This window comes from Euprymna scolopes, chromosome 15, assembly GCF_053919585.1.
Source record: "Euprymna scolopes isolate OS-2025 chromosome 15, ASM5391958v1, whole genome shotgun sequence".
Classification (NCBI taxonomy): Eukaryota; Metazoa; Mollusca; class Cephalopoda; order Sepiida; family Sepiolidae; genus Euprymna; species Euprymna scolopes.
Window position 1 is genome coordinate 72,452,704 of NC_136496.1, and position 16,474 is coordinate 72,469,177.

At 32.9% G+C, this 16,474-nt stretch overlaps 1 protein-coding gene across 17 annotated transcripts in view; it reads right to left on the reverse strand.

Moving 5' to 3' along the window:
• The window catches only part of LOC145293901 (uncharacterized), a 213,439-nt gene that overhangs the window by 10,498 nt on the left and 186,467 nt on the right, over nucleotides 1-16,474 (reverse strand). For 11 of the 17 annotated variants that reach the window (XM_080140683.1, XM_080140691.1, XM_080140696.1 and 8 more), the window contains one exon: nucleotides 14,943-14,990. The exons of the other annotated variants lie outside the window; for them this stretch is intronic. In XM_080140683.1, coding sequence (XP_079996809.1) covers nucleotides 14,943-14,990 — 48 coding nt within the window. The remainder of the gene's footprint in view (nucleotides 1-14,942; nucleotides 14,991-16,474) is intronic. 17 annotated transcript variants of the gene reach the window in all.

Consider the following 16,474-nt stretch of genomic DNA (forward strand, 5'->3'; position numbering starts at 1 on the left):
CCTATTAGGTTAGAAATTCCTGTTAGCATCTTTTTTTATGACAATCAACCCTTTTTAAGGGTAATTTAATGTCAGAGCACAATACTTATTATAAATGATTCATAATGTAAGATTGATTGACCCCATTGCTGGGGGGGGGGGTGTCATACCTTTCTCAACATTGCATAAATAACTACAAATAGATCCTATGGCATTTGAACCTGACATAACTGATTTTATTAGGCTGTGGCAGTAATGCACCCCCCCATAGCCATTTGAAAAGAGAATGGGACAAGATCCTCACAACATGATATCTATAAAACATTTCTTGCAGTTCATCATTCCGTCATTTTTGTAAGCATGTTTTGAATAAAGTAAGCTAATTTAGATGATCTATAGCAAGCCAGCATCATTATTTTGCGGTTTTAATGTTTTGTCATGTTTCAGTAACTGTATTTCATGTGGAGGGAGTGGCTTTCATTTGCAAATGTTGTCTGTTGACCTTATCAGACCTAAAAATCTCAAAAAATATAAAAATCCTTTATTCAATCTTTAGCCATGCATGGAGTATCGTTGTCAAATCTTGGCTGATGCATTTACCACAAGTCTCTCACTCTTTGACAGGGTCCAAAAGAGAGTCTCAAATCTAGTAGGGCCCGCATTATCGGTCAAGATCCTATCACTGTCGCATCTATGTGTCTGTTTAGAGCTGATTCCATTAAAGTAATGAAATGTGCTCTGATGACCTGAAAGCACGTGCTTGTGCCACCTCAATGTACATCAATGCCCGACTAACCTAACAAGTAGCAAAACCCCACCTCTTAACTGTTAATGTCTTTAGATGCCGGAAAGCATTCTACTCTAATATTTTCTTCCCTTGAACTGCTAGATTTGGAATTCTCTCCCTGTTTCCTGCTTCTTTGACTGTACTAACTTACAGAAGTTTAAATGTAATGTAAACAGATATCTTGCTGCTCAACTCCCCACAGTCTCATGTTAGACACAATCTCAAATAGTAACTCCTTACGTTCAAGTGGTAATGTGTGTTGTTTGAGGTGAAAAAAGAAAAAAATTATATCTTACAGGTGACGTACGAGAACTGAAAAAGTCTTGCCTACTTTGGTGTTTGATTTCAGCAGGACAAAACGTCACTCCTGAGTAGTTACACCTTCCCTGCCCTGTTTAAGGTGAAAAAACAAAACAAAAAATAACATGCATACCAGTTCTTATTGTGCATGTTTACGTTTTTGTTGTTTTGTGCATTGTTGTCTACTATGACCAAATTTTCAGAAATAAACATTACGTTTCAACAACAGCAAACGTATACTTAAGTCAGCTTCCACTGTGAGAAATTTATCCTTGTGTGACTAATTCAATCATGATTTTCTTAGCCAAGAGAACGATGGGCTAAAATTTTATGAAATGGGAGTAGAACGGTGGCGGATGGAATTTGATAATATCATGTCTTATATTGGACATATTAGAACTGGAAATGTCTTGCTCATTTTGGTGATTAACTTTAGCAGAAGAGAACGTCATTCCTGAGTGACCAAACCCTTCCTTGACATTGGGTGGATATGTATTATTATCATCCTTGTTACATGTTGTACAAGAGTAGTGCTAAACAGCTCTTACACACAAAAATCTTTTATTCAAACTCATCCATTGTGTATAAAGGTCATTAATGCTTGGAATATTGGTCACTCTCTCTCTCTCTCTCTTTCATGTCTGCTTCTTTGTCAACATTAGTATACTAGCTTGCAGAATGTAAAGAGAGAGTGAGGGCTCCCATGGATCAACTACATTTATACAATGAATGAGGCAAAATAAAAGCAGGTGGATAAGACACTATTCAAGTCTCCATGAAGAAGTTTTTCTCATGGAGACCAATTAAGGTCATTTTTCAAAGTAAGGTTATATGGCGTGTTGTACCATTTTACGGGGTCAAAATTTAATGGGGAATTAAAAAAAAAAAAAAAAAAAAACTGTCAAAAATACAAACTCTGGCCTAGTTTTAGAGATTTTCTATCATTTTCAAAGTATGTCAGATCACAAAATTGAAAATTAGTATTTTGACCGTTTTCCCAAACATAATAAAACCATAGTCCTTGTACTGATTTTTTTTACAAGGAACCTAAAATTGAAATTGAAAATAAGATACTTTTTTGAAGAGTCTGGAAGATTTTTGAATGGCATTTTGCTGATCTAAAAAAAGTAAAAAAGTTTAAGTATAAGCAAGCGTGATTAGTATGATAAATTTCAATCAAAATGTTCTCTACTGCATCAAAAATCAACAAATATAAAAAAATAATGTTAATCTTTTACCTCATGAAAGCTGAAGACAACATGTATCATAATTGATTTGTGAAGTGTCTTTAAAAGTCTTTTCATGTGGTATGAATAAGAGATTATTTAAGTGCATTTGTGCCACTTAATTGATCCCATTGAACTGCATATGATATTTGAATGTGAACTACCATCAAAATGATTTTTTGATAATGTTGTACCACAACAACAACATGAAATAAAGGGAACAACAATTCAACTCTTGTGTTCAATGTAGTAAAACAATCTAATGTCATTATAACAAATGTGGAATATGTCTGAGTAGTATATGCTGTGGTAATTTCGCAAAGCTCCAATTCTGTGATTGTGTACTTTGGATAAATTGTTTTGAACATAATTCATGAGATTTCCAGCATTTTCCTAGCATACACACCATGAAAAGTGAACTTTTTCAGAAAACTTGAAAATTTAACCTGGATGATAAATTAATGTGTAGTCTGAATTTCAATACTAATAAAAAAAACAAAAAAATTGGCTCATACATATTGTCATAAATATCGATAAGAAACTTTTCTATGAGTTGGATTTTTGATTTAGACTAAATAAGAGCATGTGATTTAATTTAGCAAAAAAATATTTTTATATAATTAGAGGCTCTGATGAAAGAAAATTGGAAGGTTCTACTTTATAGACACTAGCAATAAGAACTGACCAATCAAATAGAGCCATGCTCTACTAGCAATCAATCAGAAATTGTATTCACTCAATTAGAATTTCCGCACAATTTTTTGCATTCACGCAAAAAGGAATTTTGCTCTTCGCCTGCAAAGTTTTACAACAAAATCAAATCATACCTTTACTTTACAACTTTTCAAAAAACAATTTTTCTAAGAAAAAAAAAACACAATCATTATTTACTATAGTTTTCGGCAACTCAACCACAAAAGTTTTCAATGTAGATACAAAAATTTCAGAGGGGACTCAAGAATATAGAGAGCTCCATATTTTTATTTTGATGTACATTTGACGCATTAACAAACAGTTAACAACTTTTTGTCGATTTTGGTACCACTGTATATGTAATGAAGGAATCTTATTTTATCAATTTTGGTTCCAGCTTTAATACCCAGAGCCATTTTTACTCGACTGCTGTCGGCTAGTTCTAGACTAGCCGACAGTAGTCGAATAAATTATATCGTTTTGAAGAGATGCAATGCTAAAATCTCATCACACAAGAAGCGCTATATCTAAAGGCCATAGTAAAAATGGTTTAGAAATCAGAATTAACTAAAGGCCATAGTAAAAATGGTTTAGAAATCAGAATTAACTAAAGGCCATGTAGTAATTAATTGCGATAACCAAGCAAGCATAATTTTGGCACAAAACAGTAATTCACCAAAGATTTAAACATATAAATATTAAATATCACTTTATGAGAAATGAAGTTAAAAAGGAATCCATTATTATAAATTACATAGAATCAGAAACAAATATAGCTGATATACTTACAAAACCGCCGACAAAAATAAAATTAAAATGTTTTGTTTCTAAACTTATTGGAGTTTGACTTTAAAAAAAATTTATTTTCAGAAACCCAGATAAAGAAGTCTAAAATCTCAGTAATTCTGAACAAAACTTAATAAAAAATTTAATCGGTAAGACAATGATAACGATTTTCCCTTGAAACTTCAGACAGGCAATTCCTACACAAAGCCTCCACATTCACCATTCCAAACTCATACTGCAGCATGTTTTCGTACAAAAATATGCACATTTCCTCATCTTCCCATAAGGGTTATATTTTCTCCTCTTTGACTTACTCTCTCCCTATTGTAATCTCATAATGTTAGTAGCAAATATATACTCCTCTTTAATTTTAGTCCTCCTGCAAAACTCTAAATCACCGGTTCTTTTATGAAAAGTAATACTTAGATACATGACATTGGCTAATTATTCTATTTATTAAATACACACATTTCATACATATTACACTGGCATAACATTATAGAATACAGAATGCTCCCTTTCAATTTTAAGTTCAGCAGAATGATGGAATAACACTTGGACAAACAGCTTAGCATTATAGTCAGTTGTTCTTTAAGAGAATACTATTTTTGAACACGGAAAACACCCTTTCTCAATATCACTATCAGACACATTAGCTGAAACAAAACCTTAACTTACAACATAAAATACATACATTATAGTTTTCATATGTTTTCCCTAATCGTTCTGGATATATTTCACCTTAAATCCGCATCTGTGTTTAAGTTAATACATCACATTCCACATCACCCATAATTATTCCTTCCTTACTGCGAGTATAAAAACAAGCACATTCTTTATAACTGGCCATAAGCCAGTTGATGTGGCTAATCACTCTGCTGGCATTTCTTCATTCTTTTTTTTCCAGTAACACCATCTTCTTTTCCAGTGTCATCTTCTTCCTTTTCCAAGCCTTCATCTTCATTTTTACTTATCTTCTTCTTCATTTTACACTGTCTTCATTTTCTTTTTTGACGTCTTCTTCGACTATGATTTCTTTTTTCTTTTTCTAATACTTTTTCTGTTCTTTTCCAGTGTTGTTGTCTTCATCTTTTTTTTTTTAAAATAATCTTCTACATCTGCTTTTCTATTTTTTCTTTTAAAATGTTTTATTTTTCTGCATCTTCTTCGTCTTTGACTTTGCATTCTTCTTTCTTTTCCTAATCTTCATCTTCTTTTACTTCTTCTTTTCATTCTTACACGTTTTCTTTTCATTCTTTTTATCTATTTATTGTGTGTAGTTTAAGCGCCACCTTATTGCTTGATATAAGTTTTTCCAGAAAAATATCTTTTGATTCAGCAGTTTAAAGGCTTCAATATTCTGTTCAATTTTATCCCCAAACATTACAGTAAAACACTAACACTGGTCTTAAAACAGATTAAGGACACTGATACGCATTATAGAAATGGTTTACTGATGGCTTAATGACATCACTAGCTCCTCATTCTTTTTAGACACCTAACAATTCTAAAAACAATACCTACTATATACACTTTGATTTTACTTGAACATATGTAAAATATAGCATACGTACAAAAATCATGTTGCGATATAACGGCTACATCAACGCAGTGAACTTGATGGTGGTCATGGCCATCATTCATGACACTTAATGACAGTGACAAAAAGTTAAGGCAGCCAGTGACCACAAGTAACCACCTCAATATAGCAATAATTGACAGCGCCAGTTGTAAAGGCAAGTAACTGCTCTAAAGCAACAGTAACTCCCAGTAACCACCAACGCCAACAATGGCAGCCAGTGGATTCCGCTAGCTGCCACTGCCAGACAATGCACAACAGTAGAAAACAGATGCTTATATTTGGGCCACTACTGCCACTTTTCTTCAGTGGCTACTACTAGCAACCATTACCATCCATCAGTGTTAATACATTTTTAGATGTTTATCCATAGTCAGTAATATATAACTCACATATGATAATGCACTAGATAATCATATTTTATTTTTAGGGGTAGGGAGCTTCATTTTAGCTCTTCTGGCTTTGGGTCAGTTTTCCACTGGGCAATGCCAGTACACGGGTCCTGCTAGTATATATATATATATATATATATATATATATATATATATATATATATATATATATATATATATATCTTTCTTTTTAGAACAAAATTAAAAATGGCTTTTATTTTTTTTTACATACTCAAATTTGTTAAGGTATAAACAAAAGAAAATTAATTTCCTTTACTTTTTTTATACACTGATACTTTCTTTAGCATTTGAACAAATATTGAATTAAACTTATTGACTTTCCTGTTTTTATTTTTAGTTGTTTTAATTTGTTTATTTTTACACATTTATATATCTATTTATATATTTTTTAACAAAATTAAACCTGAAACGGCTTTCCCATTATATAAAAAATACGGGGGGATGTTGTAATATTTTTAATATAATTAGAAGGTTCTACTTATAGACATTAGCTATAGGAACTGACCAATGAAATGGAGCCACACTGCTAGAAACCGGAATCACTCAACATACTGGATATTTTAGAATTCTTACATATCATTTTTCGTGTCCACACGAAAAGGAATCTTGTTCTTTGTCTGTAAAACTTTTGCAGTTCAAGACTTATACAGATTAGCTACCCATTGGAAACTCTTCTAAAATTAAACATGACTTTCAATTCAAAAGCTGCCATATTTCAAAATATTTTTATACTATAGACGTTTTGCGCACACAAACTTCATATATTATCAAATACAGAGTTATATTCCTTTTTAGAGTTCTGCTCCATAAAACAGCCTATGAGAGGAGGTTATAATGATGCCTACAATATCAAAAGCTTTAAGCTTACTTTTGAAGAATATTTAGAGTATATGGATGTAAATATTTTTAAACTGTCATTTCTTATTATTTCAAAATATTTTTGTTCCAAACAAAGGGCAGTAACTCTGTTGACAAATATAGAGTTACATCTCTTTTTTAATATAGTGTTTGTAAGAAAATAATTCCGACCCAGTTAAAGTATTTTTTATAAGGAATTAACTCAAATTACATTTTATTGTTCTATACAACATGATGCAATTAGAAGAAACTGACGAACTAGAATCAAATATTTTTTCTTATAGAAAAAAAAATATTATCGATAACAATACTTGAAAAACTTACTTTACTTCATGTATTAGATTGTATATACTTTGGGTATACCCAGAAATCCGAACCATTTGCAGTTGCAAGCATGTCGGATATTGCGTACAGTACGAAGTTCAACGGATGTGAAACTACATTAGACGTTTTTATTGAATTCGTTTATTCTCATTCATCACAAACAAGGCACAGTGCCACTTGAATAAGGTCTATTATTTAGGACCATATCTCCAGGGACATTATGTAGGGAGTTGAGCAGCAAAATGTCTGTATACACTAAACTTTTGTAGGTTAATACAGTCAAAGAAGCAGGAAATGTGGAGGGAATTCCAAAGTCTAGCAGTTTAAGAGAAGAAACTATTAGAGTAGAATGCTTTCCAACATCTAAATTAAAGGGGTAGGATTTTGTACCTTTTTTTGCACCAGCCATGGCAGTGTCTTTAATGTATTTTTTCCAATTCATGTTGTCTGTATATGTTAAGATGAGGAGTTTGTGGGAGTTGAACACTCTCAGCTTAACTCGATTATCGCCCTTTAACTCAGAAGAGCGACCTAGCTACGTCACTTCCTGTTTCTCTTAATTCACGCTCTTTTCCGCTGAACGCTCGACCAGTCAAGATGTGACAACCACCGCTCCGGTGGGAGCCATGAGCCACCACCGCGTCCTGACTAGACAGTCCACCGCAAGTAACGTTACTCATCTCTCAATGAACTCTTATTCTTCCTATCATTTCTATCACTCTTTCCTGTATATTTATGCAAATAAATTGCATTTGTTTCGTTGATATATAACGGTATATTTTCGTCTTCATTATGCGACCTTTCGCCTTTTCAATTTCTTTACCATTAAATACAACCATTTCACCATTATACACATGGGGACGGGATCGTCTAAAACACGGCAGACCGTCCTGCCCCCAACAGATTGGTAGACTCCCGATGTGATATTTCTTCAAATGGTGACCTAACGAACGCCGAACAATCTTCGTTCCCCAAAACTTTTAAAACGTCCTCACTGTCGCAATGAAACATATCGTTATATCTTTAAATAATCAGCGAAATATATTCAAAAAAGAAAGAAAAAACAAAACAAAAAACGCAATTTCCAAAAAAAAAAAAGGAGAAAAAACTTTTTCGTTGCATTTTCAATGTTATGTCTAAACACACGTGCGTCAATTATCTATCGTCCGCCATCTTCTTTTCTTCCTACTCGTGGTCAGATACATGTAAACAAATCACCTCGAAAATAAAAAGAATTTTTTTGTTGCAGCCTTTATAATAATAATAATAATAATAATGAAAAAAAGAGAACAATAAGTTTTATCTATATTCACGCACTTAAAAAAAAAAATAGAGACATTATTATCTTCTTCACATTTTTATGACCAGCCGTATTTTTGAACAACGATGTCTGTTAAAATTTCGACGATACCAACAGACTACTATTTTCACGAACATTTCGGTTTTTCTTGCAAACGATGCACATTTCCGTTATAATCCAATCGAGAAAATAATTTTAATGACGTCCTGAATATAACGCGCTCACTGAAATATTCTTAGACGTTCTTTTTGCGTCATTTAACTCAAACTTTTGTATTCTGTTCTCCGTCATAATCGAAGCAAAATATGACCTCGAGAACCTGAAAGGTCAAATTTTCCTGTTGCCTTCATTCTTAATAATCAGTTTGTTCAACAAACTATTTTCCGAGGACCAGTTCTTGTTTACCTCAGTCGAGAAACACTTCGCACGAAGAGACATGATTACGCACATGTAACGAGCACATGTAACGAATGAACGTCACACTATAGCACAGACGTAACTCCAGCGACATGCATCCACTGCTACAACGAACGAAAATTACTTCCAACAACTTCAATAGCAATTTCAACGTGTTTTCAACGTATTTTCAACGCCAGATTTTATATATGAATTCTACTGTGGACGACGAAGTCTCAAAACATTCTGTCACACACGCGTTTTACTTACGTATCAAAACTTTAAACCTTCTTCACTTTACCGAAATATTTTTTTGCCATGTGCTAATAAAAAAAAAAAAAATTTCAGCTTTCAATTTCATCATGGAGAACATGTGGCAACAAGCCCACTGCAAAACTCAAATAGCAACTCTCACGCTATTTCAACTCCAGTTTTCCACAATTATGGAAAGGAAAAAGCGACAACAAGTCTCTCCAGCGTCATGTTACGCGCATCAAGCCTCTCCACGGCGTATCAACCCTTTCCAGCAACACCTCACAGGATATCAACCTTTTTTAGCAACAAACGCGACGACCAACACAAAGATGTTCACCAAACACTGTACACTCCTGGATTTCACAACGATTCATCTCACCTCACTGAAGTTCTCCAGCTAACATGAGTAAGCTGCATTATGCACACTGATACACTCATCCTGGACGTTCAGACCGTACCGACTCACTGAGTACGCCCGAGCACCTGAACAACGTTGACACCGCTCTCTACGGACGGACAAATTTCCTCGTAGACTCACTTGTGACCGTAAGCGTGTAATCGACACATTCGCGAGCGACGCGAACCAACTTCAACCCACTGTGCTGACCCTTGCGCACGCTTCATAAACTCCATGGCAATACAGTCTATGACCGCAACACTTGCACTCAAACTCATAACGTCATTCCTATGACCATCTCACAGTTGTACAAGTTTGAACACTTTTTCCTGATATTCTTTAACGTCGCAACTCTATCCTTACACCCTGCTACTTAATAAATAAAAAAATTCTCTCTCGTTCTCTATACAGTGGACACACACGCAAACATATATATGCATGCTTTTTCTCCAATTTTCTTTTCTCTAGCTTCCAGCTAGCTAGGAAGGGAGTATTGTGGGAGTTGAACACTCTCAGCCTAACTCGATTATCGCCCTTTAACTCAGAAGAGCGACCTAGCTACGTCACTTCCTGTTTCTCTTAATTCACGCTCTTTTCCGCTGAACGCTCGACCGGTCAAGATGTGACAACCACCGCTCCGGTGGGAGCCATGAGCCACCACCGCGTCCTGACTAGACAGTCCACCGCAAGTAACGTTACTCATCTCTCAATGAACTCTTATTCTTCCTATCATTTCTATCACTCTTTCCTGTATATTTATGCAAATAAATTGCATTTGTTTCATTGATATATAACGGTATATTTTCGTTTTCATTATGCGACCTTTCGCCTTTTCAATTTCTTTACCATTAAATACAACCATTTCACCATTATACACATGGGGACGGGATCGTCTAAAACACGGCAGACCGTCCTGTCCCCAACAAGTTTGAACGAAGAACTCTCATGTAGCGTATTATTAATCAGTGATTGAGAAGGTTTCTTTATAATTGTTAAAGAAGCTTAGTTTGAGCAGTATTAGATGTTGCTGTTCATTTATGTCCTCATTCCACTACAGGCTGGAGGTTATTCTCCAAGGTTTCAGCCATTGCTTTAGATATGTGTACATTATGTTGTAAAGATGATGAATAAAAGTATGTTTACGTATGTTTTTTTTTTCTTTTCATCAGTGGATATAGCAGCAACCTTAAGAAAGGGTAAGCGAAAAGTGCCATCAAAGTTGATTTTGAAGTAGTGAAAACCAGCTGCAACAATTCTTGCTGTGAATCTAGCGAACAATTCTATGTTGGTCATGTGACTGTTCATAGCAATTTGAAGACATCAGTTGCATATTAGAATGGCTGCAACATGACTCATTCACTTCAAACTACCAACAATGTATCAAATCACTGCAACTCTCGTCCACTCAATGTAATTAAAAAAAAAAAAAATTTTTTGTAAAGTTATCGAGAAATAAGGATAATTTTTTTCTCTCGATAATGTAGTGTTGTTAATAACTTAGTTATGATGATAAAACAAATTGCCAAGCAGCAATCTTTATTTTGTTAAGTGAATGGCATCAGATGTAAAAGAAATTATCCAGTAAATATAAAGAATCACATCGGAAGTGAACCGAAAAAGGATCAATATCATTATAATAATCTATGTTCCTTAGCAACTCTAATGAGTAATACCTAAAAAGATATGAAACTGTAAGGAAAAACTAATGCTACATTAAATGATGTCATCATTACCATCATCAATAACATTTTGTTTAATGTCCGTTTCACATGCTGGCATGTATTGAACAACTTTAAGAAATTGACTTCCAAACTAGAATATTTCTCGACAGGTTTTTATTTATCCCTCTTTGCTCTCAAATTTATTCTTATCACTTCCTCTCATCTTTTCCTTGGCCTTTCCTTCATCCAACTCATTCCGCGACCTCAATTGTTCTACATCTACTAATCCAAGAGCTACCTCTCATTCTTTAAAGGTGACCAAACCAACAAAGCCTCCTGTTCTGCACAATCTCTCTATACTGTCCAGATTTAATTTTCCTTTGAGATCACTAAATCTAAGCCTGACATTAAAAACTCACATTATATATCACTCATATTATTTCTCTCTGCATGCAATGCATGTTCTCAACCCTCACTACCCAGGTTTCACTTCCATACATCATCACACTGCATACACATGCGTCATAAACTCTTCCATTGGTTGATAGTGATAATGCTCTGCTGGTTAGTAATGGCACACTTATTGCAGCCAATCCTAACTCTTGCAATCACAGCAGCAGCTCAAACCCTTAGTTTAAAAAATTTCTAAAGAAATCACATAAAATAATGCATCAGAAATATCTTGTACAAAATTAAAGTGGCTTTGCTTTAGTATCTCTAAGGGAGGTAATTCGGTATATATTTAAGCAAATGCACACAGCAGACTGAAGTATTAGTATTATTTGTAATGTAAACAAAAAAAAAAAAATTGTTTTTCTTTTTCCAGTGAATAATGACAGAACACACAAAAAAATCATGCTTTGGCAGTGTTCACACTAATATTCATATAAAATGATAGGATTATGGCAGCAATTTAATTTTCCATTTATCTATATATTAATACGATAGTATGTGTTTTATTTATTTTCTGTGTCACACTTACATCCATTTCTTGTTATAAATAATTTTACCAAATTTTACTAAGTTTTGGCTTCGGTTTTGATTATAGCTGGTGGCACTTAAATCAAGTTTTTTTTTTTTTTAAATAATTTTATAAAGAATTCTTCATAAGTTTTTGGTTTGGTTTTGATTATAGCTGATAGAACTCCAGTAATCTATTTTTATAATAAATAATTTTATCAAAAATTCTTCATAAGTTTTGGTTTTGATTATGGTTGAAGGAACTCAAGTTTATATATATATATATATATATATATATATATATATATATATATTTCTTTTTTATAAGCTTTGGTTTTGGTTCAAGCTGATGCACCGATGTCATACGGATAGATTCTTTTTATTTTTGAAATTGCAACTTTATAATATATAAAAATCAATAGAACATTAACTCTATAATAATATATACGAAATCCGCAAGAATTTAAAATATCATATTTAAGTGTATTTTATGACCGGGCTACGATGGGCGTCCCTACTAGCTTAGATAAATACTTTTGCAGTTTTAAGAAAAGCGCTACAGTAATATCAGGGCGGGTCCATTTACACTCAACTTCTACAGAATGACAACATCAATATATTACACATGAACGAGTCCCTTGTGGAATTTCCACAGGTCCCACTCGTAAATTATTATCATTTCTGATGACCTAAAGAAAAAAAATCATCTTGACTTTTTATTTAGAAGTTGTGAGGAGATTTCTTTCGAAAGTTAGTATCTAAAATCTAATTAATATTTATTAATTAGATTTTAGATTTTAAATCATTTCATAAACTTTTATATTTGAACAGTTCTTTTCACTTGTCTGGAAGCGGATTTTTTTCTTTTTTTCTTTTAAAAAATGACAAGAATTTTATTTATTTATTTATAAATTGATTCCCTACCAAGACCATATATTCTGGATATTTACATAATATTTTTTGGACCTTCAATTTATTTTGAGCTAACTTTTTGGATGTTATTATATCCCAATTACTCATTAAAATACGTTGGTATTGGAATTTATGGATTACAATTTCACTGAATTTATTGACGTTTTTGATTTCACAAGAATCCTTTCACACCTCGGATTGCATTCTCTTCATTGTGGAGTTTACTGAATACAATTTGATTTTTAAAATTTTAACCAATTAACTGATTACTATTTTGTTATTGATTCATTAACTAATTGATTTTGGATTTTTTTGATTCTATTATAAATGTCTTCTGTTTCACAAAAAGTATTTTATATATTTTTTAATATATTTTTTCAAATTTATGCCAACCAGTAATGTACTTTGTGCTAATGGTTATCCTCTGATAAAAAGAGTCTATCTTTGAAAAGCCATGAGTTAGGATATTTCTTTATTACAATTCCTTGTTTGAATTTTTGACTTTTTTTATTTTAATCATCAATTTTTTCCTATTTCTTTAATTGCTCTCTCTCTCTCTCTCTTTCTATCTCTCTCTCTCTCTCTCTCTATATATATATATATATATATATATAGAGAGAGAGAGAGAGAGAGAGAGAGAGACATACTAACAGGCCATCCGATTATACCCGGTTGTAAAAGATGCATAAATGTTATATTTTAATTCAAGTAGATTTCTTATTTCTTATTATAAAGCCAATTCTCTATCAATTGTTATCCACTATATATTTAAATGGAAAATGGAAATGATTTCAAAAGTTATAAAAAAATATGACAGGTACCATCCGCTAGAATTAAAACCAGAACGTTTAGCATTCCAGTCTTAGTCGTTATTTATCTCTCCAGTGTTGTTTGAGCTATAAATATTTGATTTTGCGCATGTGCAAAAGTAACAGCAGGAGTAAATGTTCTATACAACTTACCCTGCCAAAGTCAACTGTTTTGAGTTTTGATCCTTTAGCAGCAAATTTTGCTAGCTTAAAATCAAATTGAAAGTATGCTACAGGTCCAAATACATTATATATCAAATTTCAACTCTGTAGACCAAATATTCAGAGAGGCGTTTGGTAAAGACTTTTCGCATACACACACTGACAAGGTCACTTTTATATATATACTAGCAGTTCAGCCCGGCTTTGCTTGGGCCCTATGTACTGTTCATAACTGGCCCTATTGGTGAATACACTTTATGTAAAATTTCAAATATTTAGACACAAAATTGTCTGATTTATTTGATAGAGACCACAGAGGTAATTTTTTTTTTAAACTTTGACCCCAATTTTGACCCCTTAACATTTATTGTTTTGGTCTCAAATATAAATACAAAGTCTGACCCATGTCCAAGTTACCGACATCTAAAATTTCAAGTCTTAAAACCTAAAATTGGCAGAGGAGTTTGGTAGAATCTGCAAAGGTCAACTCTTAACTTTGACCTTTTGGCAGCAAAATTTTTGCCCCAAAACTGATTAAAATGCTTGCCGCATGTCTGAATACCCGCTATTTAAAATTTCAAATGTTTAGACCCAAAATTGGCTGAGTAGTTTGCTATAGACCGCAACGGTAAAATCTTTTGAACTTTGACCTCTTGACAGCCAAATTTTCGGCCAAAAACTGATTAAGAAGGTAGTTATATGTCTGAATACACTTTATGTAAAATTTCAAATGTTTAGACCAAAAATTGGCTGAGTGATTTGGCAGAGATGGCAGAGGTCAAACATTTTAAAACTTTGACCCCAATTTTAGCCTCTTAACATTTATTTTTTGGGGCTCAAATGAAATTAAAAAGTTTGATCCATGTCCAAGTAACCTACATCAAAAATTTCAAGTGTTTAGACCCAAAATTGGCAGAGGAGTTTGGTAGAGTTTTCAAAGGTCAAATTGTTGAAGTTTGACCCCTTGACATCCAAATTTCTAGCTGAAAACCAATTATAAAGATTTTCCCAAATCTCAATACCCCTTATGTCAAATCTCAAGTCCGTAGACTGAAAATTGACAGAGTTATTTGATTGAGAAATGTACACACACACACAGACACAAAAACAATTTCACTTTTATAGATATATAGATATATACATACTAGCAGGATCTGTGTACCGGCATTGCCCAGTGGAAATATGCCCCCCACCTGTAAGAAAAAAAAAAAAAAAATCCCAATTAAACTACGGTTGTTAGTGGGAGCCACTGCTGGCCCAATAAAAGTAGCGAGCACTGGCACTTGTGGTCAAAATAACAACATCAGTATCTATAAACCCATTTTTAACATGGGGATTTGATTATATGCTGTGATTATTCTGTGCTTTCATCTAATGTGTCAAATAAAAGTAGGGTAGTATGGTCTATTGGATAGCAGTTATTACCGTCCGCCTGTAATATATAATGAAAATAAAAGAATGAACTAAAAAATAATTATAACCCAGTGCATTTATTCTGGAGGAAACATTGTGTCATGAGGAAAAGAAACAACCAAAAAACATTGCGGCAGACCTGAATAATGATTCCCGTAGCCTTTTAATTTTTCCTTTTAACTTTGTCGTAATTTTTTACGGTGATTATCATCGAGTAAAAGCTTAATTTTCAGATTAAAAAAGAAATTTAAGGTAGTATTTTAATGACTGTAATAGTTCAGGATCAATTTGTAATGATAACGTTCTAATAAATTGAACACACACTTTTTTTGCCACGTCAGTTGTTAATGCTACCCCTAGCCATTAAATGTTTCCCTTTTCTGTTAAGGTGTATACAATTTTTTTTTTTCAAGGTATTTAGGTAACGTGAAAGCTAAGCGTATAATCTATAAGTGCCATAGAAATTTGCGAAAAATTGAAAAGGAAAAATCTAAGTGCTAGTGCCAGCATTAACAACGGGAGTGACCAAAAAGAAAAGTGGGTGTTCACCGTAGTAGAACGTTACAATTCCAAATTTAAGCCTGTAAGCGCTGATAATCGCCTGAAAAATTTATGAATAAGTGAAAAATAAAAACAATAAATGGTAGGGACACCATTGTTCAGGTCCAGGTTTTTTTGTTTTTTTTTCAAATTATTTTGCAATCTATAAGTTATGTGTTTTAAAGGTTCTAAAAGGGTAAATGTGTCCAATAGCTGACCCTAATTGGGTTGCTAGACTCTACTAAATATACGAAGCCAAATTGATAACTATAGTCAAATTTTCAAACAAAAAGCCAAATCGAAAAAACAAAGAGTGTGTGCATAAATATATACACATTTATGTATTTTACACGTCATTATTGTTATTTTTTGTGTGCTTGTGTTGATTGGTTATATTTGAAACTGACGCAGTTCATATATATATATATATATATATAGTTCATATATATTTTTATATATTGAAGAGTTTAGCTTCGAAATAATCACGTCTTTTTTATTATGATTTGTTAAAAAAACACAGAATTTTATTAAAAGAAATATGTTGCAGAAATAAATTTGTTGGCTCAAAATATATTCGTTTTATTTCATCCAATAAACTTCCGTATTTTTTCAGCATAATATTAAAAAAAACCCGCAAATATTTGGGAGCAAACCTCTTCAAATCAGTCCAGAGTTAACATCTTCAATATAACCATATTCTCTATAAAGGTAATGTTCAAGGTTA